Raw genomic sequence first — 25,806 nt, forward strand, 5'->3', positions numbered from 1 at the left:
GCTTCTGACTCAAAGTTTGTTTAATGTCATGAGAATGTGACTTTTTTTTTAATATATATATAGAATATAAAAAAAAGGCCATGAAGACTAAAAGAGGTCATGATGATGATGTAAATGAAATAACATGACTTTTAATGCGCGTGGATGAAGAGATGATTCACGCGCACGCAACACACAAACAAACAGTCAATTTATCTTTTACTAAACGATGAGTGTGAGAGGGAAAAAGAAAAAAAAAAATTGCGGTTTAAATCCACATAAATCAGACGCGTGATATCAATTAGAGTAAAATAATATTTACATTTGTGTGAATTATATTAAATAAACTTGATTGGAATGTGATTGATGGCCTGCAGAGATGCTCTCACCGAGCAAACAGCCTCATTATTACTAATAATGACGCATTTAATCGAATAACACACGCAATAGTTTTAATTTCCAGCTAATATCATAATAATAATAATAATAAAATACCGAGTGCAGCCGAAACTAATTCAATTAAATCACATATTTTTGTTATTTTATTTTATTATAATTTTATATTTTGTGACCATTTTTTTTTTCTTTCTTTCTTTCTTTCTTCCGCGTATGGTTTAAAAAATTCAAACTCACCACATTTTAGGGCCTAAGCGCGAGGAGAAAGTGGAGCGTTTCTCGTGTCTGGTTCTACTGAAGCGCTTGTTCGGAGCCTCCGCTGCCGGTTCCCTGCTCCGCGCGCCTCCCCGCCTCCCCGCGCGCCCGTGCCCGCGCGCCTGCCTTGCCTGCCTCCCTCCCTCCGTCCCTCCCTCCCTCCCCGCCCTGCCTTGCCTGCACAGGAACCGTCACACCTCCAAATATGGTCAAAGCCCCGCCCCTTGCCGCGTCACTCTCTGACAGCGCCTCTCCCGTGGGTTTAGAGTTTTGGCTCCCGGGAAAGATTTCAGTCCTCGGGGAAAGAGGGCTTAGTTTTGCATGTTCCCATCCATCGTGCGCGACGCGAACGGGGCCCCTTCTCTCCACATCTCCTGTGTACCAGCAACAAACCTCCACTGGTGATCAGCCTTCACGCGTGTTTGTCTTGTGTGGTGCTGGAGAAGAAGAAGCAGCAGCAGCAGCAGCAGCAGCAGCAGCAGCTTGAGCCTCAGCAGCAGCAGCAGTAACAGTAATAGTAGCAGCACCTTTTTCTCCAGGAGTGCAGGGGTTTGACTTGTTTTTCCCTTTTTTTTTCCTCCCTTCTTCCCCTTTTTTTCCCCCCCTCTTCTTCTGATTCAACAAGAAGTCCTGAAGGTTTTGGACGCGCGTGCTTCAGGGATGTGGGCACTTTGAGAGCATCAGCATCAGCAGCAGGAGCAGCAGCAGCAGCAGCAGGAGCAGGAGCAGCCAGGAGCAGCCAGGATCCACCGCCGCCGACGAAACGCAACCAGAACCAGTGCCTGACATCGATTTTTTTTTTCTCTTCCCCGTGAAGATCCACAAGAAGAAAAAAAGAAAAAGGACAAGAAAGAGGAACAATTGCAACACACATTACAGAGAGAGAGAAAGAGAGAAAGAGAGCGACAGAAAGAAAGAGAGAGAGAGAGAGAGTTGAATTCACTTTTCCAGTGTGTGGATACATGCGCTCTAACTAAGTGCAGCACTTTGAGAATTGCTCACATCGGACGGACTGAAGAGGGAGAAGCAGACCTGTGTGTGGACCGGGAGAGAAAACACACACCAAAAAAAAAACCAACCCTGAAGGATAACACACACTTTACTTAGAATAACACACACATACACGCGCGGACGCTTGGACCTTTTATTTTTTTCCCTCCCCAACACACACACACCACACACACATAAACACACACACACATATATATATCTACAAACACACACACGCGACTATAATAATTTTCCGCAGGAGGCTCAAATGTTTGGGATTCAGGAAACTATACCGCGCGGTGGGACGACGATGAAGGAGGAACCGCTGGGCGGACTGAACTCAGTCCGCTCCTGGATGCACACAGCTGGGGTGGTGGACGCAAACACAGCCGCGCAAAGGTAAAAAAAAAAAAAAAAAAAAAAAAAAATAGAACCAGAACCAGAAAACAAACATAAAAAAAAACAAAAAAACCCAGCGCATTAGATTGTTGTTGTTTTTCCTCCCTTCTTTGCCGTCTCTCCCCTCATCATATCGACCCCTCAATCCCCTGAATGCCCTGTATCAATTACAATCTCCCAATAAAGTGCCCCCCCTCCGGCTTTATCCCCCCCTCCTCCTCCTCCTCTTCTTTCATTACACCAGATTAGCCATTATTGTGACAAATCAAGAAATCTTTTTTTTTTATTTCCCCATGAACCCCTCATCATCACCATCACTACCACCATCACTATCCTCGTGCTGTAGTGTATTTACCCCCCTACACACACACACACACTGCTCCGGTGTCCGGTGTTCTGTAACCGACATGGTGTCTTGTTTTCTCCCCGCAGTGGTGTCGGCTTGGCGCGGGCACATTATGAAAAGCAGCCCCCTTCCAACCTCAGAAAATCCAATTTTTTCCATTTCGTGTTGGCGCTGTATGACAGACAGGGTCAGCCCGTGGAGATCGAGAGGACAGCGTTTGTGGACTTTGTGGAAAAGGAAAAAGTAAGAATTTTCAATTTGATTTTGTATTTTTTTGTATTTTATTTTTTTTAAAGGGGGTTTAAACCATGAAGGGGGGAAGTCAAGCTTAGTCACGTGTAATATTGATTTTCCCACCTCCATGACAAGCACTTTCTCCTCTTATGTATTATTATTATTATTATAATGTTTACCCATGCATATATATGTGAACACGTGGTGAAATGAATGAATGAATGAATTTCCACAAACACTGTGTTTTTTTTGTGTGTGTGTGTGTTTATCTCCAGGAGCCAACCAGTGAAAAAACTAACAATGGGATTCATTACAAACTACAGTTATTGTACAGCAACGGTGAGTCCAAAACCGCCACTAATAACAATAATAACGTTAATAATTACTGTAAATATCGATATTTTAAATGCATTTATTTTAATTTTATTTTAACTCAAAGTGTTTTTATTTTATTGTGCAAAAAGAGGTGCTTAAAAATTCACTGGTGTGTTTGGTTTATTTATATATATATTTTATTTTCTTCTCCCCAGGCGTCAGAACAGAACAGGATCTTTACATACGGTTAATCGATTCCATGACGAAGCAGGTAAGCTGCTCTTTTAAATCTACACACACACACGCACACACACACACACATGGAGTGCAAATGGGCTCACGTGCATGCTGCAAAAAAAAAAAAAAATGCGAGAGGAAATGGTGCAACAGTGACAAAGCTTGAAATTCAAATAAGTAAATAAACATAAACATGCATGTGAAAATAAAATACATAAATAAAACAAATAATAATAATAATCAAATTAGCGGTGTAATAGGAAGAGACAGCCTGCTGTCAGTTTGTCTGTCATTAACATTTAAAAGAGCACGTGCACGTGATTTTGTGTCTGCTGATTTTGAGGTGATTTTATTTGAAAATAATGAGCACAAAAAGTAGATTAAAATTTAAATATTAACACATTTATTATTATTATTATTATAATATATGTCATTATCATTTAATAACAAACATGTTAAATAATGTAAATGTAATTATTATTATTATAAAGGGAATAAAGTCAGACGGTTTTGTTCCATTACATTGAGTTTAACGCGTTATTTCAGCCTCTTTTTTTTAACATAAAGCAATATATATATGTATATATATATATAAATGTATATACGTGTATTATATATACATTATAATTGTTGTTATTATTTGTGTGTCCTGGCTTGAATAGAGCCGTGAAGGCTGCCACGGTCACAGACAACATTCCTGCGCGAATGATCCGAGTCAATGATGCAGAACAAGCAATTTATGGATTTCTGTTGCTACAGCTGCAAATGGCCACATAAATCAAAGCAATATAGATAATCGCTCGGTTCCCAGAATAAATAAATAAATAAAATATCAAAGGAAAGGGGGAGAGGGACAAAAAAAAGAAAAGGAAAAAAAAAAAGAAAGAAACATACTCACACGAGGTCAAGTATGAAGTGATTTAGGAAACAATAAGAGAAGAGGAACATTGACCTGGTTCACATATGTCACTCTTTCATATTCGCCTTAAGCGCCAACAAATGTCTAATTATACAATTTATTTAAGGCTGCAAAATCACAATGTGCTACATCTTTAGAAATAATAATAATAATTATTATGATAATCATATTATTATTATTATTATTCTGCGTATTTCCCTTCCTTTTTTTTGCACGGGTTGAGTGTGCGCGAGGGATTCAAGAGTGAATCCTCAGAAATGGGATGAAGAAGAAGAAGAAGAAGGAAGAAGGAAAGGAGAGGGAAGGAGAGGAGATGAGGAGAGGAGAGGAGGGAGGGATCGAGGGAAGGGAAGAGCGGCAGAACTGATAGCTCCACGCCATCTGTTTCAGCCAATGCTCAAAAATTACTCAACCGTACCGCCAGACACCGCTTTTTATCCACAGAAAGATCATTGTTAGCGGCTCAAAATAAACAACAGATTGCCCATTAACACTTTCCCCCAAATATCCCCAGATTATAAGCATATTGATGACACTTCTATTGGATCTCTCCTTATGAAAAATCCCTCTTTTCTCTGTGTCTCACTGAGCCACAGGATATTATGTAGATTAATAATAAAAAAAAAAAAAAGGGAAGGGAAAAAATAATACAATTTATAATATTATATACACTTTTTCTTAAAATACATAATAATGGCAATGAATATAAATATTTTTTTGGGATTTGATACTGTGATGTTGAATGTTTGTGTGTGTTTTATTTTTGTTGATGAGTTGAAGCAGCAGCAGCAGCAGCAGCAGCTGCTGTGATTATTTGTGATTTTAATGTGAGATAAACACTTGTTTACTCACTTTTAATCCCACAAATCTCTCTTCTTCTTCTTCTTCTTTCTCTCTCTCTCTTTCAAAAGGCCATCATTTATGAGGGCCAGGACAAGAATCCAGAAATGTGCAGAGTTCTCCTCACTCATGAAATCATGTGCAGGTAAATTCTTCTTCCACTACTACTACTACTACTACTACTGCTACTACTACTGCTATGTTTTCCCTTTCATTTGTTTATTTATTTATTCCTCATCATTGCTGTGATTATTTCCGGCCAAGAAAGTGACATGATGCAGTAATCCAGACTACACACACACACACACACACACACACTGAGCATGCTGTCATGCCTCAACTTTTGATATGCTGTGATTCAACTTTGATATGAACATGAATGTGACAGTGAGAATGAACTGACTGTCTCCTCCAGTGAGAGGAGGGGAGAGGACACACACACACACACACTGCATGTATAATAAACAGCCAGTGACACGCTACATAACTTATGGTTTTATCTTATTTATTTTCTTACATTTGAAGAGCCGTGTGTCATCACTTGTGCAGCTGCCACGTGCAATGTGCCGCCTGCTAAGTTATGCGCGCACAGACACTCCAACGCCATGTATCACTTCTTTCTTTTTCTTTTCTTTTTTTGCCTCCTTCCATCTCTTCCCTCCTCTTCCTCCGCATGCACACACACAGAGAAGTCGTGCAACCTCTCGGTAGCTGATCCCACCTGTCAACAATGATCAGCGAGCCTTTTAGCGTCATTTAACCACATAAATCTCAACCTCTCATATTGCCTCTTGCCATTCAGCGGTGTCATTGATACTAAAAAAAGCAAAAGGGGGGGGTTGGGAAACGCCTTTTGTTGTTATTGTGGAGCTCAGCATGAAGCTTTGTTGAACATTGAATTCGGATACTGTCGGTTAACCTCTCCTTTGTTGCACCGGTTGCATTGTTCAAGTCACTGCTCTGCTCCAGAGCAAGTGCAAGCATGAGAGAGAGAGAGAAAAAGAGAGAGAGAGAGAGAGCTGAGAATGATTTGTCCTTTTTTTTTCCTTCCTCCTCTTCTCCTCCTCGTCTCCATGCATAAACTCATCACTCACGCTCAATTTATACATGCATCCATCACTTATTTGTGACACGGTGAATATGCTCGAGCTCTAGAGGTAATATATATTTTTTTTTTCCCTGAGTCAAGAGGGAAGTGTGTTTTTCGCTGCTGCTGCTTGAGTGAAGAACTATAAGTAGATATATATATATAATAAGAGCTGCTATAATAAGAATAATGACTTAATCTTATCTGGGTTTTTTGCAGCTCCTTAGCCATAAAACACATCTTTTATTATTGTTGTTATTATTATTATTATTATTATTATTACTACTGGGGAGTCATGTAAATCAGAGCTGTTTTTAATAGCGTGACTGACAGCACCATATGGCATAAATCCATCTCACTCACATGTGTGTTTATATGTTTTCATCCCACATAAAGGCCGGGGATGATTTGTTTATTTTTACATTATTTGTTTTGCACTTTTCAAGTTCCAATCAAAGAAAGCAGCTACACACAGCTATATATATGTGGGGGGGGGGGGGTTGGTTGCAGGAGATTGGTTGAAACATGTGCTGGAAGATAGATTAGTGCTTTTGAGGCCATAATTGATAAATGCCCCGCAGAAATATTGGTTGAGGGTGGCACCTTGCATCTCCCTCAGAAATAGCAGCTTGGCAATTAGAGGTAAACAAAAGCTGAAGCTGTGAAAAGTGACTCCCCTGCCTCCTGGCCCAATCCCCACTCCCCTCCCCTCCAACGCTAAGCCAAACAACACAACATGTTGTTTTTCACCGTTTTTATCAGCCATCAGCATCAATGGAAATGGGTGAGATTTTTTTTTTTTTTTTTTCTTTGAGTGAAGGAAGTCTCGTGGCAATTTTTTTTTTTTTTGTTTCACCCGTTGTTTTATCAGAACCACTCCGAGGCACTCCATAATGATGTTATTTATTTATTTAGCAAAGTAATTCTTACTCTTTAACACACACACTCACGCTCGTTTCCCCTCTCTCTTCCTCCTGCAGCCGATGCTGTGACAAGAAAAGCTGTGGAAACAGGAACGAGACTCCGTCAGACCCCGTGATCATCGACAGGTAGGCACCTCCATGGTTTTTTTTTGTGTGAGTGGGTGAAATTTCTGGTTGGCGGACCCCCCCCCCCCCCCCCCGCCCCACCCCACAGAGCCAGTGTGGGAACCGGTGGGGTCGAGTGAGAGTGTGTGTGTGTGTGAGTGGCTGAGGGGCGTCTTTCCCAGGTACCTGTGCAACCGAGGGGCGGTCGCCACCTGGACAGGGTTTGCTCAGTCACAGGTGGCTCCATCACTGGAGGCCCATGCTGGGAATACTCCTAATTAGCTTCGGCAACTTCACATTTTCTTGGCTGGCTTCCTGCCTTTGTTTACGACGAGTGATGCTCGCACTGTCAATAGTTGTTTTCCATCGACTGCTTCCCCCCACACCACCACCACCACCACCACCGTCCACACACCTCCTCGCTGCGAGCGAAGGTGCCGTTAAAGTTTTTCTGCTCTTAGTGAAAAAAGCAGGGCAGGAGGATAAACAGTTTTATGTCTGCTGTTTTTGTTCCTGCACCTTCAGGAAAGTTGCGTTTATATTGGGCCTTCATTGGTTGCCTTAAAGAGGGGAGAATAAATGGTTTCCTTTCAGGCATTGACATGTTCTTCTCCTCCCCGCTCTCACGCTGTGAGAGTATATGACCAGGTCAGCCTGGATATATGTAGGTGTGTGTGTGTGTGTGAGTGTGGTGGATATAGGGCCAAGGCAGGGGGTTTGGCTTGAGCCTCGATCTCAATGTAACTCTCACCACGTAGTCGGCGGAGACAGCAATGCTAATGTTTGACTAGCCGGAATCACTGTTTGCTTAGTGGAGAATGCCTGGTATCTGACAGAGGGGACAACTCTCTTATTAGTAATCAAATAGGGCTGAGCAGTTGTTGCTGCCACTCCACTCCAGCGGCTTCTCATGCATCAGGAAGTAGGAGCCCGGCTGCCCCGGGAGCCTGGATGGATTACCAGAGCTACTGCTGTCTGAAGTCACACACACACACACACACACACACACACACACACATGCAGATACACACACACAGTCACACAGAGACATGCAGACAGACTGACACACACATGCATGCATGAAACACCTCCTTACACGCTTGCATGCTGCTTGTATATCGTTGATGCTGCTGCTGCTATCACAGTCGCAGCATGTGCAGGGGGAAAAGTAGCTGTTATCTGGTGCAGGAATAATTCAATAATAATAATAATAATAACACTTTACTACTTTAAGACACAAGGGTCCATAAACCTTTGGTTTTGTAAGTTCAACTTTCACCCAGGAGCGGAAAAAAAACTTTAATTATTTGACATTTTCATGGCTTATAATCTGCCTCTGGTGCCAAGTGGATTTCTTAATTCCGACGCCAGCAGGTGCCATTTGTTAGTTACAGTGACACAACTTGAGACGTCTGCACTCTCAGGCCCTCACTTCCGCTGCTTTCATGTGTTTTTTTTCGCCTTTGTGACTCGTCGACTGCTCGGAAGAGTTTCGCACACCCATTCTTCTCCAATCTCGCCGGGACAAAAAAACATGTAACATAAGTACAATAAGCAAAAAAAGAAAAAGAAAAGAAATGAATGCACCTAAGAATTAAAGTGGAGGAGAAGAAGAGGGGTGGGGGGGTGGGAAAATAAAAGGAAGAAACAACAGGGACGAGAGGAGCGGATGGATATTGTAAGCTCAACTGGCTCAGGGAGGGCTCGGATTTTCATTGTGATGTGTCTGAATAGGAGTGGAGTATCCCTTTCCTTGCACAATGAGCGGCTCTGTTGAAACACAAAAGCATATGTTCCTCATTAGACCCTCCCATTGTCTCCATGTCGTAACTATGAGCCCCGTCAGCTCACCCTAACAGACCCACACAGGTTCCCAGTCCGCTGAGTGGGGGCGCCTGCGAAAGGTTGCAGGGTTTTTTTTTTTAGTTCCAGAGTTTCTCTCTCGGCCGCTTGTACGCGAAAGAATATTTACAGCAATTACTTGACCGCTGTGTGCACATGGGCAAGCTCTTAGTTAAAGCTTCCATGTTTTACAGCCGCGCCTGTTACATCTGTCATTTTCTCATGCACATCATTACAGGCACCTGTGCTGCTGCTGCTGCTGCTGCTGCGGTCGCCGCTGCTGGCAGAAACTGATTATTTCCAATTGAGTAGAACATAGTTGAGTGACATAAACCTAGAGGAGAGGTTTGATTGTTGAATCAGCCATGTCTCATCTGTCTACAATTACAGTACGAGAAAGAGGAGAGAGAAAGAAAAAAAAAAAAAAAAAAAAAGGCCCGGCGAGCACTGCCACATTTCCTGGAGAAACAGTAGCATCGTGGTCGAGGAACCTTAAGAAACAGATTTGGGAGTGAATCATTGATGGCGCTCATTCGCTGTAACATTTTCCCAGATGGTAGGAGGGGAAAGCACACACACACACACACACACACACACATGTACACACACACACAGCTAGCTGGCATCTAGCGAGACATTAACTGGCGTTCCCATGGATCTGGCATATCCAACGGAGTTTGGGAAACTTATCATTCCAAATGTGTCCTATTTTCCTGCGGTCAAGCCAGACATCTGTTTACCCTATTTTCTCTCAGAGTTCTGATACAGATTTTTCACTCAGAATTTTATTTTTTTTTTTTTAAAAGGAGGAAGGATTCTGTATTTAAAAAAAAAAAAAAAAAAAATAAAAAAAACGATAGAGGGAGAAAGTTGGTTAGATATAGGCCCAGCAGCTGTCACAAAGTTTCAGCACTGCTTGGTCTTTAAATATTTCAACACTTACATTTGATGTCCCTGAATTATTCATGTGCTCATTTTGGAAGAAGAAAAAGAGCCTATTTTGTGTTGCATTTGGTGCTGGTAGTAGTGGTGCCTTTTATATAAATATATATATATATATATATATATATATATATATATGTTTTGACTCAAATATCTTCATGTGTGTTTTATTCTACTAAAAATACTGCGTTCAGCTCAGTCGCTGCCGTTCGCTGCTTTCTCTTCTCGCTTCCGCATCAAAGTTGATAAAAACGTCAGCCTGTTGCTGCTCACATTAAAATAAAAAGGAAGCTGTAATTTTTTTTCTTGCTTTTTCTTGCTTTGACTTAATTCCTGCTCCGTTGCTATGACCGCAGCACTTTTCCAGCTTCGGTGTAATCACCTCTCCGTCGTAAATCCAGCAGTGCTACAGATGTCACATTTATAACTTAATGGTGCCTTAAAGTAAGTGGGAGTGTAGGTTTATTCAGTTGGTAATTTGAGTCTTTAGTAATGAGGTACCGATATCTGATTAGATGGGGGCTCTTTTTTCTTTTTTTTTTCCCTCCCGCCCATTTACAGTGCATGTAGTGTAGAGTCAAACATAACTCAATTTCTGACGACTCTCTCCGCGTCTGCTATCTGTCTCCGCTCCCTTGCATATTGACTCTGTCTCCTCTCGTGTGAAAGATTAGATACATTGTTCGGGCTCGCGCATGGATTTTGTAATAAGACGTCCCCGTGTTGTTGAAAGACGGGGTGGGGGGTGGGGGGGGGGCGGAAATGACTCAAAGGGGTTCAAAGGTGGCACAATTTACCCCGATTGACTTAGTGTTTTTATACAGCGAATTGCGTTGATACAGTTTAACGCGCTGTGTCGATTCAAAAAATCCGAGGGGCCAGCAGATCCCAAAACATGTCAGCTCCGTTTATTCTGGCCGCCGCGGCCGCTCCCTTTCACTTCCTGTCACAAAGGTCAAAGAGCAGTGACCTTTTGGAGTGCAGCCCAGCCACTGAATAATTCATGACATTGACTTGTTTTTTTTTCTCCTCCTCCTCCTCCTCGTCGTCTTCTACCCCCCTATTTTTTTTTGGTCAGCACACATGGTTGTGCTGTGGGAGGCCTTTATTCATTTAGCTCATTTATTTATTAAAAAAAACAACAAAAAAAAACAACAACAACAGAGAGGCCTCGCCCGCACCTGTTCGTGTGTTAATGCAATTAAAATTTGGCCTAATGTAAATTTTGCTTAGCTTTCCGTTATGTCGCTCATTAGCAGGGGCCTGTATTTTCCAAACGACCGTGCGTTATCGTTCATTTGCGGAACACCTACGAGGTCATTTCCCAGAGTGCACTTGACTTGTTGTCAAGTTGTTTACCAGAAACAAAAGCCTTAGAACACCACACACACACACACACGTGTATACACACACACGCACACGCACACACTCGTGGCTCCCCCGGTCCTTCTAAGAAACAAATCGGAAAATTTGTGCGCTCCCATCTGGTTTTTGCAAAAGCGTGATTACCTCCAAAAGCTGAACAAATGCCAGTATTTATAAGGTCAGCCCTTTATGTGGAAATGTGATGTAAATGAGAATCAGTGAAAGGGGACATTAAACAAAATTAAATTCATTGTCTCCTTTAATGTCATTTACATTTTTGGCTAAGCCCCGGACTGTCAGGGAGGATTTCTGAAACCATTTTAATTGCACATCAGCACTGGGAAAGAGAGGGTGTGCATGTGTGCATGTGTGTGTGTGCGTGTGTGTGTGTGAGCCGCTCGTCTTGATAACCTGTGAAGAGAAGTCTGTTTATGAAGCACCTAAATGACATGTTTTCACTGCATCTGTAGAGAGGCAATTAAGATGGCACTCAGTAGGTAGTGTTAATCTAGCATTGTGCTCCCACCATTCATAATGAAAATGATGCAGTGGATGGGGCCACTGTTGTTGTGATTGAGAGTTGATTGCTGCAGGTGTTACTTCTTTTTTTTTTTTTTTTTTGTTCCCGTGTACGTACGCTATAGAGCTGTGGGACCTGCGCTGCTATGTTTTTCCAGGGTTTTTTAAAGTGAGTCAATTAATTTAAAGCTGAATAGTAACTTGAATAGGAAACGTCCCCCCCCGTCCCCCCCCCTCCCTTCCTCTCCCTCCTTCGGTGCATTCACTCATGCATGAACATTTTTTTGTTGCTTAACAATTTATCAAATGTGGTGTTTAACTTATGGCTGCTTGGTGTAATTCATGTGACAGATGTTGAGCTTTTGACGCCCATTGAGAAATCGGGTGGGGGGTGGAGGTGGAGGTGGAGGTGGTGGTGGTGGTGGTGGGGGGGGGAATAAACCGGCCACCCCTGCCTAAATCGACATGATGTTTGAGTGAAGCCTGTCTCCTCCCCGAGCCAGAGGAGGAAGAGCAGGAAGTGTTGAGAGCGAAAGCTGTACTTGGCAGCTCTCCGTTGGCTTGCACTTGCTGAAAAATGAAACCCAGACCCTCTCTGCAGCCTCCGAGCCAGAAACCTTCCTTCCCACTGCTCCAACATCCAGGATTGGGTAATACTGTTCACTAAGCAAAACATTACCTCAAATTATTCTCGCCCTGTTTTTTTTTTTTTTTCTCCTTTCTATTCCCTCCTCCCTCGTGTCAGTTTTTATCGCAGTTTGTAAATGTCAAGACACGTACGGAGACGCACGAGTATAAATGATATTTTCCAAATTATGCTCACATGTTTGGGTTCACATGAGTGGCGGCTGAACGTAACGTGGTGCCTGACGCTCCCGGGGGAGACCCACCTCACTGGGGTAGGATTCCCCAGTGGCATCAGCTAATGGCAAGACTTGACAACAGCAGAGAAGCCGGGGGTGTTGTGTTTTACTAGCGCTGAGCAGGGGTGATGACTTTAACATGTGTGCAGAGGAAGACGGAGAGATGTTTGTGTGTGTGTGTGTGCGCGCGTGCACACTCCTCTCTCTCTCTCTCTCTGTGTGTGTGTGTGTGTGTGTGTGTGCGCTATGCTAAAGAGAGAGGTGTGCAGTACGAAAAGAGTGGCGCGGGCCAACAGAGCGACGGATTCGGCTCCAGCTTGACGGCAGTGAAAGACGAAACATGGTTCCACATGTGTTGAGAAAGAGCAGTCCATCTGTCCATGGAGACAACCCCCTCCTCCTCCTCCTCCTCCCCTCCCCCCCTCCTCCTCCTCTTTCCCTCTTTCCTTCTCTTCCTCTCCTCTCTCCCCTCCTCTCCCCCCCCCCGCCCTCCTGCTCTTTTACTCCCTTGGTTCACTGCTGACAGAAACAAGGCCAGAGCAGGGGTGATGGGATGAATGCTGGGCCAAAAGCAACACTGGACCTTGTATATACACACACTGATACACACACACACACACACACACACATATGCCGGAGAGGAATAAGCTAATGTTATCAAATCTGTGTCGTTAAAGCCGCTCCATCCTCGCCCGCCTCGCTTTGACACGCCGCGTTAATGTGACCGAAATGTGGTTCGACGCGAGTGATTTATTTTGAAATCTGCGGGAAAAAGGAAAACAAGAACTATTTCACGCACACACACACACACACACATAAGCCACCGCTGAGGGGGGGGGGGGAAAACCCTACATTATTGAAATTAAATCTGAGGTAAATAAAACATGCCACTCTCTTGTCAAATATTTAACAGCTCTCTTTTATAATTAAACTTTGTAGCCCGTTTTCTTTCTTTTTTTTTTTGTTGAAGATGCTGTTTGGTTTCCTGGAGCGGGCGATGACGCAACAGCTTTGTCAAACAGCTCCCGATTTCTGTGAATCACATTCAGGTCACTCAGATGTATGTTTTTTTTTTTCTTCTTCTTTTTTCCTCGCTTTCGTTCCTTCCTCCCTCTGAAAAAGGGTCTCCTTTCTTTCTCTTGGCATGTTCTCGCTCCCATTCAATCCTTATTAGGTTTCCCCTAATTGTCAAACAAACTGTTGGGTCAACCTCAGTCGTATCTGGCCGTAAAACAGCACATTAGGCCCTGGTGAGGGATATATGTGGTATTTCATCGGAGACGGAGTAATGCTGGGGTTTTATGGTTAAGTACCAGTTCACGCCCACGCCATTTGTTTCGCATTAGAGTGGAGGTTTTGTAAATCAGATCAATATGCTCGCTGAGATGTGATTCCTTGTCGGGATCTCCCGAGTCGTTCTTTCCTCAAGTATTTTTCTTAGGGGACTGGTTGTCGATGCTCACTCCTCCACTCACCCTTCCCATCCCTTTTTTTTTTTTTTTTTACCCCCACCACCACCACCTCTTGTCAAGTCCCTCCCCCCCCTTCCACCTCCACCTCAATCCATTTCCATTTTCTGAATGTAGCAATTTGTAGTGTGACACGGGCGAGATTAGGACGGGGGAAGCACAGTCTGAAGATTTCATCGGACATGGTGCTGCTCCCGCCGGTGTGAGGTCACAGGACAAAGATGCGGGAACTCGGGGAGAGGGTCATCAGTTACCTCGGGGAAACGAGCTGGTCTGCTGGCTGCTCCGTTGGCCCCAGGGGTGCCCGGGATGTATCGGACGAGAAGCCCCAGAGAAAGAGCCCTGAACCAGTGTCATTTATTAAAAGTGACAAGTTATTTCTAACTATAGCTCCGTTTTTATTGTTTTACAATGCTGTCGTTTGGAACAGTGGCCCTCTGTTCTGGCATCACAAACAAAGTGATGAATGATGGAGGTGACCTCCTTTTCCTTTTTTTTTTGTTATTCTATTTCCTCTTCTTTAACATATATATATATACTTTTTTTTGTTTTGGGCAAAGCATGTGCCGTAAAAAATTAAACAAACGTGCAAGTTTAATAAGGATAACCGTGATAAAAAAAAAAAAAATTGAAAAAGAAAATATTCCTCCACTTTTCTCCGGGACATTTGTTCAGTAAATTAACAACAGCTTTACAGTATGAATCTGGAGCTGACCTCGGCATAATCAGTTCCAGAAGTTCCACAGAACATGACCACACTGTGGTGCATGTAGACAGCGGAGCTTCAGCGTCTGTTTTTTCAATGTTTATGTTGGTCGTGGGCTTTCTCGTTCTGCAGGAAAAAAAAGAACACGGGAGTCCTGCTAATATTAGAGTTTTATTCAATGTTTGACCATTGCTCTTCATCGAGGGTCACCGAGGCTCTCTGCTCCCCCCCCCTCCCCCTCTCTCTCTCTTTTTATTTTTTACTGCCTGCCCCAACTGCGTTAATGATATATGACAGAAATTTCCTTGTGCTGGTTCAGTGGCAAGAAAGGTCCTGGCTAGTCTATATCAATCCATCTGACTTATGTTCCCATGTCTTGAATTACCGCTTGATGGAAACCTGCTGTGGGCTTCTTTTGCCAATTGAAATCAGATCTCCTCCACAGCCTGGTGTGATATTGATCCATATTCAACACCCAGGCTGCAGATCGATCAGTATTGATTTACAATAAAAAACACTCCTCTGCTTGTTCAGCACTGCGGTCGATACTTTAAAGCAAAAGGGGGAGTAAAAAAAAAAAAAATTAAAAAAAGGAGAAGAAGGAGAAAAAAAAAAAAAGGATTTTTCTCCTCTTCTGTGTTTTTTTTTCTTCCTTTGAAACCACACAGTGACCGGCAGCTGCAATATATAAAAGTGTGAGGCGATGCTTTCGTTTCATTAGAGCACTGTGAGTTTAAGTGACCGAGCCTTGACCACACCAGCGAGCGACCGGGGCGACCACGTCCGCAGTGAGCAATGATCCTCCGCCGCCGTGTGAGACAAACCAATAAAAATGGTTTAACGGGATGACACTTCTATAAGGACTCATTTATTGAAGGAGGTGTGTCTGTTTCTGAATTAGTGGCACATCTGCGCTGCAACGGGGAGCACTAAAGCTGTCATATCAAATCTGCCCGCCGATTGAAATGAAACGCTAAAGTGGCGGATCAAGCCCGGGCACTTTAGCTTGATTTCGCCCCGCGTTAACTCAATGACACGACTTCCTGTGTTTTGGATATTAATTTGCGTCTCGTGCTCACACATGGCCAGGCTCTCTGCCTCCCACGCTGGTTATTATTAGGGATCCGCGATGATGCCGAACACGCCGCAACAAGAATATAAGGCGACCCATTCAGCTCCTGTCCAGATCCACTTTTCTCCCCGTCACATCTTAGTCTTAATCTCTCAGACTTCCTCCGCTCTGCCAAATAACCGTTCCCATCCAGCAGGTCCCAGCTTTGGCCTGGACTGCCGACATCTGAAAGTTATTATCCCCAATCTCTGACATCCAGGAGTTTACAGTTATATAATGATGGGGAAAACCACATGTCCCCAGAGGCAGAGAACATTTTTGAGATGCCTCCCCATCTGTTTTTGGGGGGGAGCTGCCCATTTTGGGCCAAACTCAGAATGGCAGGCAGGCAGATTTTCTTCTTTTTTTTTTTTTTTTCTGTAATCTTTTATTTTCTACCACTGGAACACGCCAGTCTGGGAGTCATTATACGGGGTGATAAAGCAAATCCAATTGGGTCAGGTTCCCCTTGCACACAGTGCTGGTGGCACCGGCTCTCCCCGCCTCACTGCTCGTCCCTGACTGTGTAAGTGGTGGTTGTTTGTTTGTCCTAGAGAGCCTGGGCTGGGGGACTAATGCAAGCCCGGGGGCCAGCCGGGTCGGAGGCGACGGTAAACCCGAGCTGCCTGGTGCAGGCAGTGCTCCCTCGCTGCTGACTTGGCCTTGTTTGGACTGCAGCTCCGGTTTGCTTTCTTAGAGGGAAGCTGAGCCTCCGTAATCATTGAGCCTTTCGCTCGGGGTGGGGAGCACCGCCGAGACTTGAGGGAGTGATGACATAGGTCCGCAGAGGCTTGGCCCGGTCCACCCCTGCTGCTCTTAGCATATTTATTTTCTCTTCTCATCGCAAAGGTTTAAATCACGCCGTATTATGTTCGAACCCCGGTGCACGTGCATTCGCCACTCAGATGTGATGAGGTGGACGGCGTAAAGCTGCAGGTTTTGTTTTTACTAATAATGTGGGGTGGGGTGGTGGGGGGGGGATTAGTGACTCGCTGACCTCAGTGTAATCTTTATTACTCTGTTAACCATCTAACGGCGGTCATGAGCGGTGACACAGATGTGCGGATGAAAAACAACACTGAGGAGGAAGTTGTACACTATCTGTAAAGGTCCAGTGTGCCGGAAACTGAATACAACATCCATAAGCGTGTGTTTTTTAAAAAAGTTTATAATCACTTGTAGTATATCTGCCCCATGACCAAATTAAATGAAAAGTTAATGCAACCCCTAACCCTAACACTTACCCTAAACCAAGGGGGACTTCACCGTAACCAGAACCCCAACCCCAACCCTAACCCTAACTTTCCAGTGTAAATACGCAGGGTTTCCGGAATTAGCTTCAATCGCACGACAGACGGACACAAATTGCGCCAAAAAATTCTCCCCATGTCACGTAATCATTCTCTATGTTCTCCAGGCGCCATCTCCAGCCGCCGTGTTTCTACAGCAGCCAACCTATAGTTCCTGCACGCATTTAACCTCTTGAAGTGGAAGCTTAATGTACAAACAGAATAACAACATCCTTTCTGACGTCTCAAGGCCACCGTAGCTTCCTGACACACCTGGTTGAAGGGAGGGGGGGGAGGGCGAGAGCTGGAGTCTGAAGTCTCACCATTAGATGTTACACTAAGTCCTCGGCGAATCAATATTAGAGCGATTAATTCCATGTTACGTCTTGATAAATGTGCGCGTATCTGCTAAAGCGCTTCCAAAGTCTTACACAGTTAGATAATTCAAGATGCCCATCTCGCTCCCTGGGCACTGCTCAAAAAATGTTTTATTCAGCATCACCACTCAGTTCTGTTTTGTTACGTTATTGAAATGGGTTGTCGATTCGAATAGAGTCAACCTGGTGGGCCAATCTCATTGTAGCCAGTGGAGAGTGAAAGCCATCACTGCAGTGTGGGATCACCAGAACACACACACACACACACACACTCACACACACACACACACACAGATTGGACAAGGGGGGCAGTGAGTGAGCGAGAGTGCCTTCTCCAGATGGAGATCCCAGATATGGGAGGGGAAAATGTCCGGGCCGTTTTCCAGCCTTTCCATAATGGGAATCTACCCCTTGCTTGCTTATTAAGTTGTGCACACAAGGAGGAGTGAGGGGAGCGATGGAGAAGAGAGGAGATAAGGGCAGGCGAGGCGAGAGACGGACAACCGGGCGCGCCGTCACCTCTCTGTTGTAAGTGTCAAGCAGACCCTGTCGGAGAAATCACAGGTCATGTGGATAGATGATTGTCAAAGCACCGCGTTGATATCGGGGGGCTTTATTTGTTTCCCTCTTAGAGTCGCGGAGGCGCATGATAAGATTTGTTTTTGTTTCCCTGCCGGAGAAGCGAGCAAGTACGACACTCGGGGGTCAGGGAGGTCAGAGCGGCGGGGTCACGGGGGTCGCGGCCTTTTTTTTTTTTTCGGGGGTTACCTGAGTAACCTCACACGGCCGAGCCATTTCTCAGGCTCGGCCGAGAACGATGGCAGCGTGGAGGGGAGGAGGTAGGGGTGAAGAGGTAGGCAGCAGAGTGATCTATCAGCGGCAGCGGCAGACATGCAGACAGCATGGCAGCTACCGCGGCTAAACAGAGTGAGACAGATAGTCAGGAGTCTCTCATACGTAACACCAGGAGCTTTAAGAAGACAGTGCTGAGTGTTATAGATGCTTGACATTGACCTCTTAGATAGAGACGGTGTATTTATCAAGGTTGTAGGACAACGGAGCGTATTTGCTTGTAAATTATTTAGTTCACTAGGTGAAATGTGACTTTTCCTCACAAAACACTCGCCGCCTCTGTCGGATAAGAACGACGCTCCCCTTTTGTGCTTCGTATCAGCTGTTTTTTTTTCTCCCCCCCTCCACGAATTTAGGTGATCATATTTTTCGCACCCTGTCACATCTATCGAGTCAAATCTGCTCTAAAAGGAAGAGGAGGGGAATAAAGCGAGAGAGAGAGAGCGAGAAAAGGGCTCCGAAGCTTCCGTTTTTTTTCCCTCTAAGAGACATATTTGTGTACAGATAGGCCTGTCATTTTGTGAAACAACATTCATGATTCTTTTATTGGTGCTCAGCCATCACCGCCTCTCTTCCTCTGTGGGGGGAAGAAGGGAAGAAAAAAAAAAAAAAAAAAAGCGGGGCTAGTCTACAAAGTGGCTTTTTGTCGTTTGAGAGAAGTAAACTTCATCAGGTCGACGGCGAGGTGTGCTTCACATGTCACTCAGTCGAGCTCCCTCCTAATGAAATGCTGCATACAGATTTCTGCCTGCGGGCTCGGGGGGATAAGACCGTGGTAACAGAATGAAACAAACCCCTTCCCATTCACTTCACTCACTCATACAAACACACACACACACACACACACACATCTGTAAGGCCACACACACACACATACACACACACTCTTGCTGGAGAGCATCCATGTGAGGAGATCCAAATCTGCAATTTATTCAAATATTGATATTTCTACTTGTCAGGAGAAAGGTGCCTTGAAATTTCCTCTGAGTACTGCTGTCAAAAAAATAGCAGGAAATATGTCAGATAATTCATAAATGGAGTTCAGCGCTGCAAAGTCAGTGGGGAACAGCAAAAATATATATGCTTGTCAATGAAGAATAGGAGCAATATTACAGAGCCTGCTTCTCATTCTTCCATCATGTCAAGCAAACAGCCTTTTTTTTCTCGCAAGGAGCCATAAGTGTACGTTTCTCAGCGTGTGTGTGTGTATTTGTATATGTCGCCGTGTATGTACATGTGTATGTATATTTGTACATGTGTGTGTGTGTGCTTTGGCTGTGTTGTGACTTCTACTTAGACGTGTTTGTTATCTTTTTCCATCAAGACACCCCATTTCCCATCCCCAAACAGCCAATGGGAATGTGTCCTCCGCCTCCTTTTTCTTTTCTGCAGAGGTCCGTAACCGGACGCTGGCCTCCATGTGGTTTGAATTAGGGCCCCCGAAACTGTGAAGGACGCCTCGAATGACGTGAGGCACTTGCAGACCCAAATTCCATTCTGCTGAATGGTGGAGAAAAGAGCTCTCCGGAATCCTCTGAGATTTTTTTGGCCTGGGTCCGCCAGCGATTAAAATAGGGCGGAAACCAATAACTCAATGAATCATGGGGCAACGTCCCATGAAATCTCTTACCCCCGTTGTCACACCCTCATGCGAACTCAAACCAAGTCGAACTCTGCTGATTAGTCTTTTTCCAGAGTGAAGAAGGGAAAAAAAAAAAGTGAAAAGAAATCGGACAAAAGTCTTGTTCTTTCTCCTGTTTATTGAACAGAACTTTGAGCAGAACAGCCTCCCCCTCCCTCCCTCCCCTCCCCTCTCTACTGCCTCCCCTGTCTTGGTTAGTTACCTCCATTTTGACAAAGTGTGCTCTTCCTGATGATGCATCACTTGACCACATTGTGCCAAGGCGAGACAGAATAGGACTCCACATATCTCCCGCGGTCATGTGATGCCATAGTTCATAGCAGTTGATGAGATGCAGTTTGGCACAGCTTGGGACCCATCTGGGAGATGCAGATACGCAGACAGAAGTATTTTACAGCAATGCATCTGCGTGCTTAAAGAGCTATTTAGCATATGCTGCTATATGAGAGAATTTTATTTGCCGCCGCCAGCTGCAGATTAGTCTTAATTTCTCAAAGAATACGACAGAACAGCTGATGCACAGTCGAGGACAGCTAGCATCGACAAAAGCAGCATGTTATTTGCATGTTGTATTAATGTCGTGTTTAAAGACACAGTGTGTAATTGCTGCCGCTAGAGGTCTCTAAATCAAAGCCAGAGCGAAAACAGCTCGTTTGGTGACAACGGGGGGAAAGCAGCAAGGGATCATAGGGAATTCACGATATGCAGAGCTCACTAACGGGCAAAGATGTTCGGCAGCCGGCGTCTGCACGAGTTACCAAAGCTTACGGTCCCCCTCACAATGCTGAGATTTAAACGACTTTGAACCCCTCAGGGCTAACTACTAAAATACGACGGCAACGTTTCCGATCGATACGGGAAGTTAAAAAGTCCAAGTTCCCCCCCCCCCCGAGCAAATGACTGACTGCAAGTTAAGGCACTGACTTATATTTTAGCAAAAGTTGTGACACTTTGGTATATAGCACAACGTGCAGCGAGTCGTCGTGATCCATACGTTACAAATGACACCACCGGAAGTTATAACCTTTGAATGCACTGTAAGTATGGATTTCTGCACATAAATAGTGGTTGAATAGGTTTTGGCTAATGCAAGTGCACCACTCGACATGATAAATAACATTAGCGCTGTCATTTGTAGACATTTAAATGCAGAAATGTTACACATTAAATCTGCATTACTACGCACACTGTCAGGGTAATACAACACAATGTATTTCCAGCGTCTCCCCCCGTGCCAACAATAACAATGTCAAGCAGTGCAGTAATGCTGCTGCCAGCACTGGGCCGGCTTGTTTCTGTTAGCTCCGGCACAAGTCAAAGCCCATGCTGCTGCTCTAACTCAAGTGGCTGATATGTTAGGCCATCTAGGGCATGGCAGGCGGTTGACAGTCCATGCAGCCTGTCTACCCACAGGACATCTCCACACAGTGTGTCCACAGTGGGGCCAGGCGCTGTCATCTGGGCCCCACTATGGCCCAGTGCTCTGCTGACAGTGAGAGGGTAAACGTTTACCACCTCAATCCCCCATTAACTCGGTGAAGGCGCTTCGATCCTCTGTGAAAATAATGATATTGATTGGGAGCTCGGGCTCCACAAACGAAACGGGGTTGCGGCTAAAAGAGGGATGGGCCCTTGCATTAGAATATGGGATTTTCGAGGATAAAAGAGTGTTTGGATCTTGTTATATTTTTCCTCTCCTCCATCTCCCCTCCACCCCCCCCACCCACACACACACACACACACACACACACACCACCACCTAGCTTGTCTCCTCTCCTTCTGCATTTTTATGTGTGTGCATGTAAGTGTGTGAGAGCCCGGGTGTCTCCTAAGATTACCCTCCGCTATCCCCGCAATCAAACAACAAATGACAAAATCATTGCTCAGGCCTTTCAAAATACAACACACTTTTTTGTGTGTTGTAGCTACATTAACTTGCAACGACCCCCTAATAGACCCTTGTGGGTTTTGTATATCTCCCCCTTCTCTCTCTCTCTCTCTCTCTCCGTCTCTCTCTCTCCTCTCTGCTTGGCTGTCACATATCCACCCCCCCCCCCCACCACACACACACACACACCCCCCCTGCTCACAGTGCGAGCCTCCGAGCCTCGGTGGAGATCAGGAGCTCCCTGTCGGAGGTGCTTTGTCACGTAGCCCAGGGAGCGTGGAACTCACCCAGAGCTGTTGAACAAACACAAGCACAGGGGCTGTCAATAGCAGCTCCGCAAACTAATTGCCTGTCAAATGAACCACCCTCGTTAAGCTGCCCTCACACACACACACACACGCACACGCGCACACACGCGCCCGTACACACACACGCGCGCACACACAGGATGCGATTCAAAGTGTAGTGATACCTTGTTAGAAGAAAAGACACACGAGTGGCACTTCTCTGTTTGCCGTCTTGTTTCCCGCAATCGTTACCGGCGTGTGTAGTGCAGTCACCGTGAGATTGCCTTTTTGTTATTATTAAGGGGAACACAGCATTGTATAGTATAGCTGATGTAATCCAAACACATCCCACACACACACACACACACACACACACACGCGCGTACACCCTACAGAATATCAGCTGGTTGTAATATTTCAGCTTTTAAAAGCGCTCATTAGATGGTAGCATAGCACCATAGATGCCAAACTGTTATTGTTTTTGTGTTTGTTTGGCTTTTTTCCTTCCTTCTTCTTCTTCTTCTTCTTCTCTTTTTTTTCCTGTAGTCATTAGGCGGTAGCAGTGGAGTGCCCAGCGCCTTGTCTGGGTGCCTGTAACAGTGCTGTCGGATTGACACAGCTGGGGAGAGCAGCTTGAGGCTGCACGCTCAGGAATACACAGGGGTGTTCAAAGCCCCTCTCTGAATCCTGATCAGAGCGCTGCCCCGGCCAACTGATGGCCTATTAAATATACATGCGCAGAGGTCAGAGCTGGAGGTCCCGGCTTCCTCCCAGCCATGTGCACTTAAGCGGAAGGGCTGGGCAACAATAAAACCTCCTCTCGCTCCAGCGAGCTCTCCCCTGACACCCTCACCTCCACTGTGTACGTCAAGTACAGTGCTCACCTAGCGCTATATTACAACCGCCTTTGTGAAAAGGCCAAATGATGCATTTTTTACATGGTTATTATATATTTATATTCAATAACACCAAGGACCACTCTTGCGTCTGTCTGTCTCCTGGTGTTTTTTTTTTTTTTTTTGTTACCCCCCCCCCCCCGTCCTCTATTGTCACTGATAAATAGCCTTGCTCGGTACAAGCGTACACAGAGTTTGAGGAGAGTCGTCGCCCTCTTCCCTCCTCCCTCCTCCCTCCTCCCTCCTCCACCTCGTCTTTGTAGTTTAGCAGAGATTGAGACAAGAAGGTAGAGGGGAAGAGCCCCCATAATGGCCAGTCATGATTAACATATTCAGAGTGACACTCTCTCTGTGTTCGTTCGTTAAGCCCGGTCTGTCTGGCTAATGAAGTGGAGCGGCAGTTTATCAATTAACCCAGCGCTGAGCCATTTGTGCTGGGGGATAATGCTCACGCCGGGGTGTCACGGTGATCCAGTTTGGTGCCCTTTAACCTCCGCGAGTGTCCAACAAGGCAGGACAATGACAGCAAGACACACACACACACACAACTGGAAGATCCTCTAAACGGGATTTGTGCCACGCTGTTTCGCCGAGCAACTAAAAAAAAAAAAAAGGGTGTGGATTGATTGGGTAATGGGATCATGAAAAAACATGTCCACACAAACTAACATTGGGGGTTTTCAGCGTCCTCGCACTTGGCATAGATCATCGCAAACAACTTAGTGCTGTCTCTATTAAAACAAGCCCTCCCCTGCCATTATCTTTTCCCCCACTGCTCCTTCCTCCATTTCACATTGTTTGTGTTCATTAAGACATGGGCGACCTGCCTTATCCACACATCAGACCCGGCTCTCAAGAGTAATTGCGATGGTCTCGCAGAGGATAATGTGGTTTAAACTCAGTATAGCCTGTCTATTAGGAGAGACATGATGGCAACCACAAATAATAAAGAACTATTTATTCCTCTCTCTGTGACGCTAACTAGGTAACATATCAAGGCAGCGCCGCTAAGGGTCTCTCTTACTGTCAGATATGGCACCCTTCATCCATTCCCAATGGCCCTCGCCTCGACATCTCTGCTCTTCATTTTCTACATGAGCTTGGTCATAAATGCACACACACCTCATATATATTTGATAGTTAATATTTATCCTCGCTGGGGAAGTGCACTTTACATGTGGTAACATACGATTACCTGCAATTCTTATAGCAAAGAAACAAAATCGATATGGATATATAATTCATGACGGAGGGGCTATCAGTTTTTATGGCTCTCTATCCAGCCTCATTAAAGTTTCATCGTAATTGACTGCGAGCAGGAGTTTTTAAGGCATGTTTCTCCCCTCACTTTCTACCTTTAATAATTAAGTAAAGTTTAATTGGTTGTATTTTGAAGCACCGAGTGGATGATAGGAGTCTCCCAAATCCAGAACCATGAATTATATAGTGCCATGTTATGCATTAACCTGTCAGTTTGTTCATTTGTAAGGGGAAAAAAGTAAAGGTCCCGACCGCGGGCCAACCCCCGCAGAACTCACATCCACAAATCCAATAAGTGACCGGGGCCCTCTTCAAAAAAAAAAAAAAAAAAAAAATCCTTTTTATGTCTTTCATTGCTGTGTTAATGTAGTGACATGAAGCTGTCACTCAGTCCGCTCCCATCCACCGCCAGCGCCGAATCGACTCCACTGATTGGTGGTCAACTTGTTCTCTTGAAGGGAGATTGACAGACGGAAAATTGCACTCTCAGATTTCACCCTTCATTCGCTGCAGTTGTTCTTCCACTCGTCAACTCTCCGCCGTTGCCCGAGACAGACAGAGGCTTTATCCATTAGCTGCCGGCTTGGCGGGTGGGTGGGCAGATTGAGGCGGGGATGGGGAGGTGGAGATGTGGATGTGGATGTGGACGTGGGGGGGGGGGGGAGGTAGGAGGACAATCCTACATTTGAGCACTCTGAGGGAAAATCAATCATGTCATCATAAGTGAGAAGTATGGATGAATTTCATCAGATGGTTCCTGTCCTGTTCACGCCGCTGGCTTTCTGACTGGCCCTGTCCTTCTGACTGGCTTCCTCCATGACCCTTAAATCCGGAAGATTTTCAAAACACTTTAATAAGGAATCACAGAGTACTTTCGTTGGCGGGCGGCGGGGGGTTAAAAACTGTTACTATTTCCCACTTTGTCTGCTGCCGCTCGGTGGGAAAGCCTCAAGTGTTTTTTTTTTTTTTCTTGACAATGTGGTAATAGAATTTACCATACGGGTTTGATGCCAAATCAGCGTCAGGCGAAGTTTTTTGCAAGAGCCTGTGTCTCAACTGTTATCCGTCCACTGCTAGATACGATGAAGTGTGACAAAAGGGCAGCGGCAACTCCGCCGAAACCCGAAAATGTACTTTTATAATTTCACCCCCTCCCCTGTACCCCCCCCGCAGCATCATCTCACAAGGTCACAGATGAGCACTAAAAGCATCATAGGCAGAGGGTGAGAAGCAATCAAAAATGGATGAAAGTGAAGACATGGAAATCACAGATGAGAAACTGACAGCCGTTTACAGCCTTGTTGTTGACGTGAGTGACAGAGTGAGGTGGAGAAAGTGAGAGGGAACGAGTGTGAAGGAGACGGGTGGGAAGGAGGGCGGCGAGGTGGGGGGGGGGGGGGGATTGGTCTGCTGCTGCTGCTGCTGGTGGTGGTAGAGAGGCAGAGTTAAAGTGGTGATAAATTTAATGGAAAA

The 25,806-nt window shown here is 45.0% G+C and overlaps 1 protein-coding gene across 6 annotated transcripts in view; it reads left to right on the forward strand.

Annotated features, from left to right (window-relative positions):
* Nucleotides 1-1,270: 1,270 nt before the first annotated feature.
* LOC310933661 (transcription factor COE3) overlaps nucleotides 1,271-25,806 on the forward strand; it is a gene marked incomplete at its 3' end in the record, with an annotated part of 72,720 nt that continues 48,184 nt past the window's right edge. For all 6 annotated transcript variants that reach the window (XM_083897196.1, XM_083897197.1, XM_083897199.1 and 3 more), the window contains exons 1-6: nucleotides 1,271-2,019; nucleotides 2,452-2,608; nucleotides 2,875-2,938; nucleotides 3,130-3,185; nucleotides 4,982-5,055; nucleotides 6,978-7,046. In XM_083897196.1, coding sequence (XP_083753322.1) covers nucleotides 1,889-2,019; nucleotides 2,452-2,608; nucleotides 2,875-2,938; nucleotides 3,130-3,185; nucleotides 4,982-5,055; nucleotides 6,978-7,046 — 551 coding nt within the window. In that variant the 5' untranslated portion in view covers nucleotides 1,271-1,888. The remainder of the gene's footprint in view (nucleotides 2,020-2,451; nucleotides 2,609-2,874; nucleotides 2,939-3,129; nucleotides 3,186-4,981; nucleotides 5,056-6,977; nucleotides 7,047-25,806) is intronic.

This window comes from Microchirus variegatus, assembly GCF_963457635.1.
Source record: "Microchirus variegatus genome assembly, chromosome: 11".
Taxonomy (NCBI): domain Eukaryota; kingdom Metazoa; phylum Chordata; class Actinopteri; order Pleuronectiformes; family Soleidae; genus Microchirus; species Microchirus variegatus.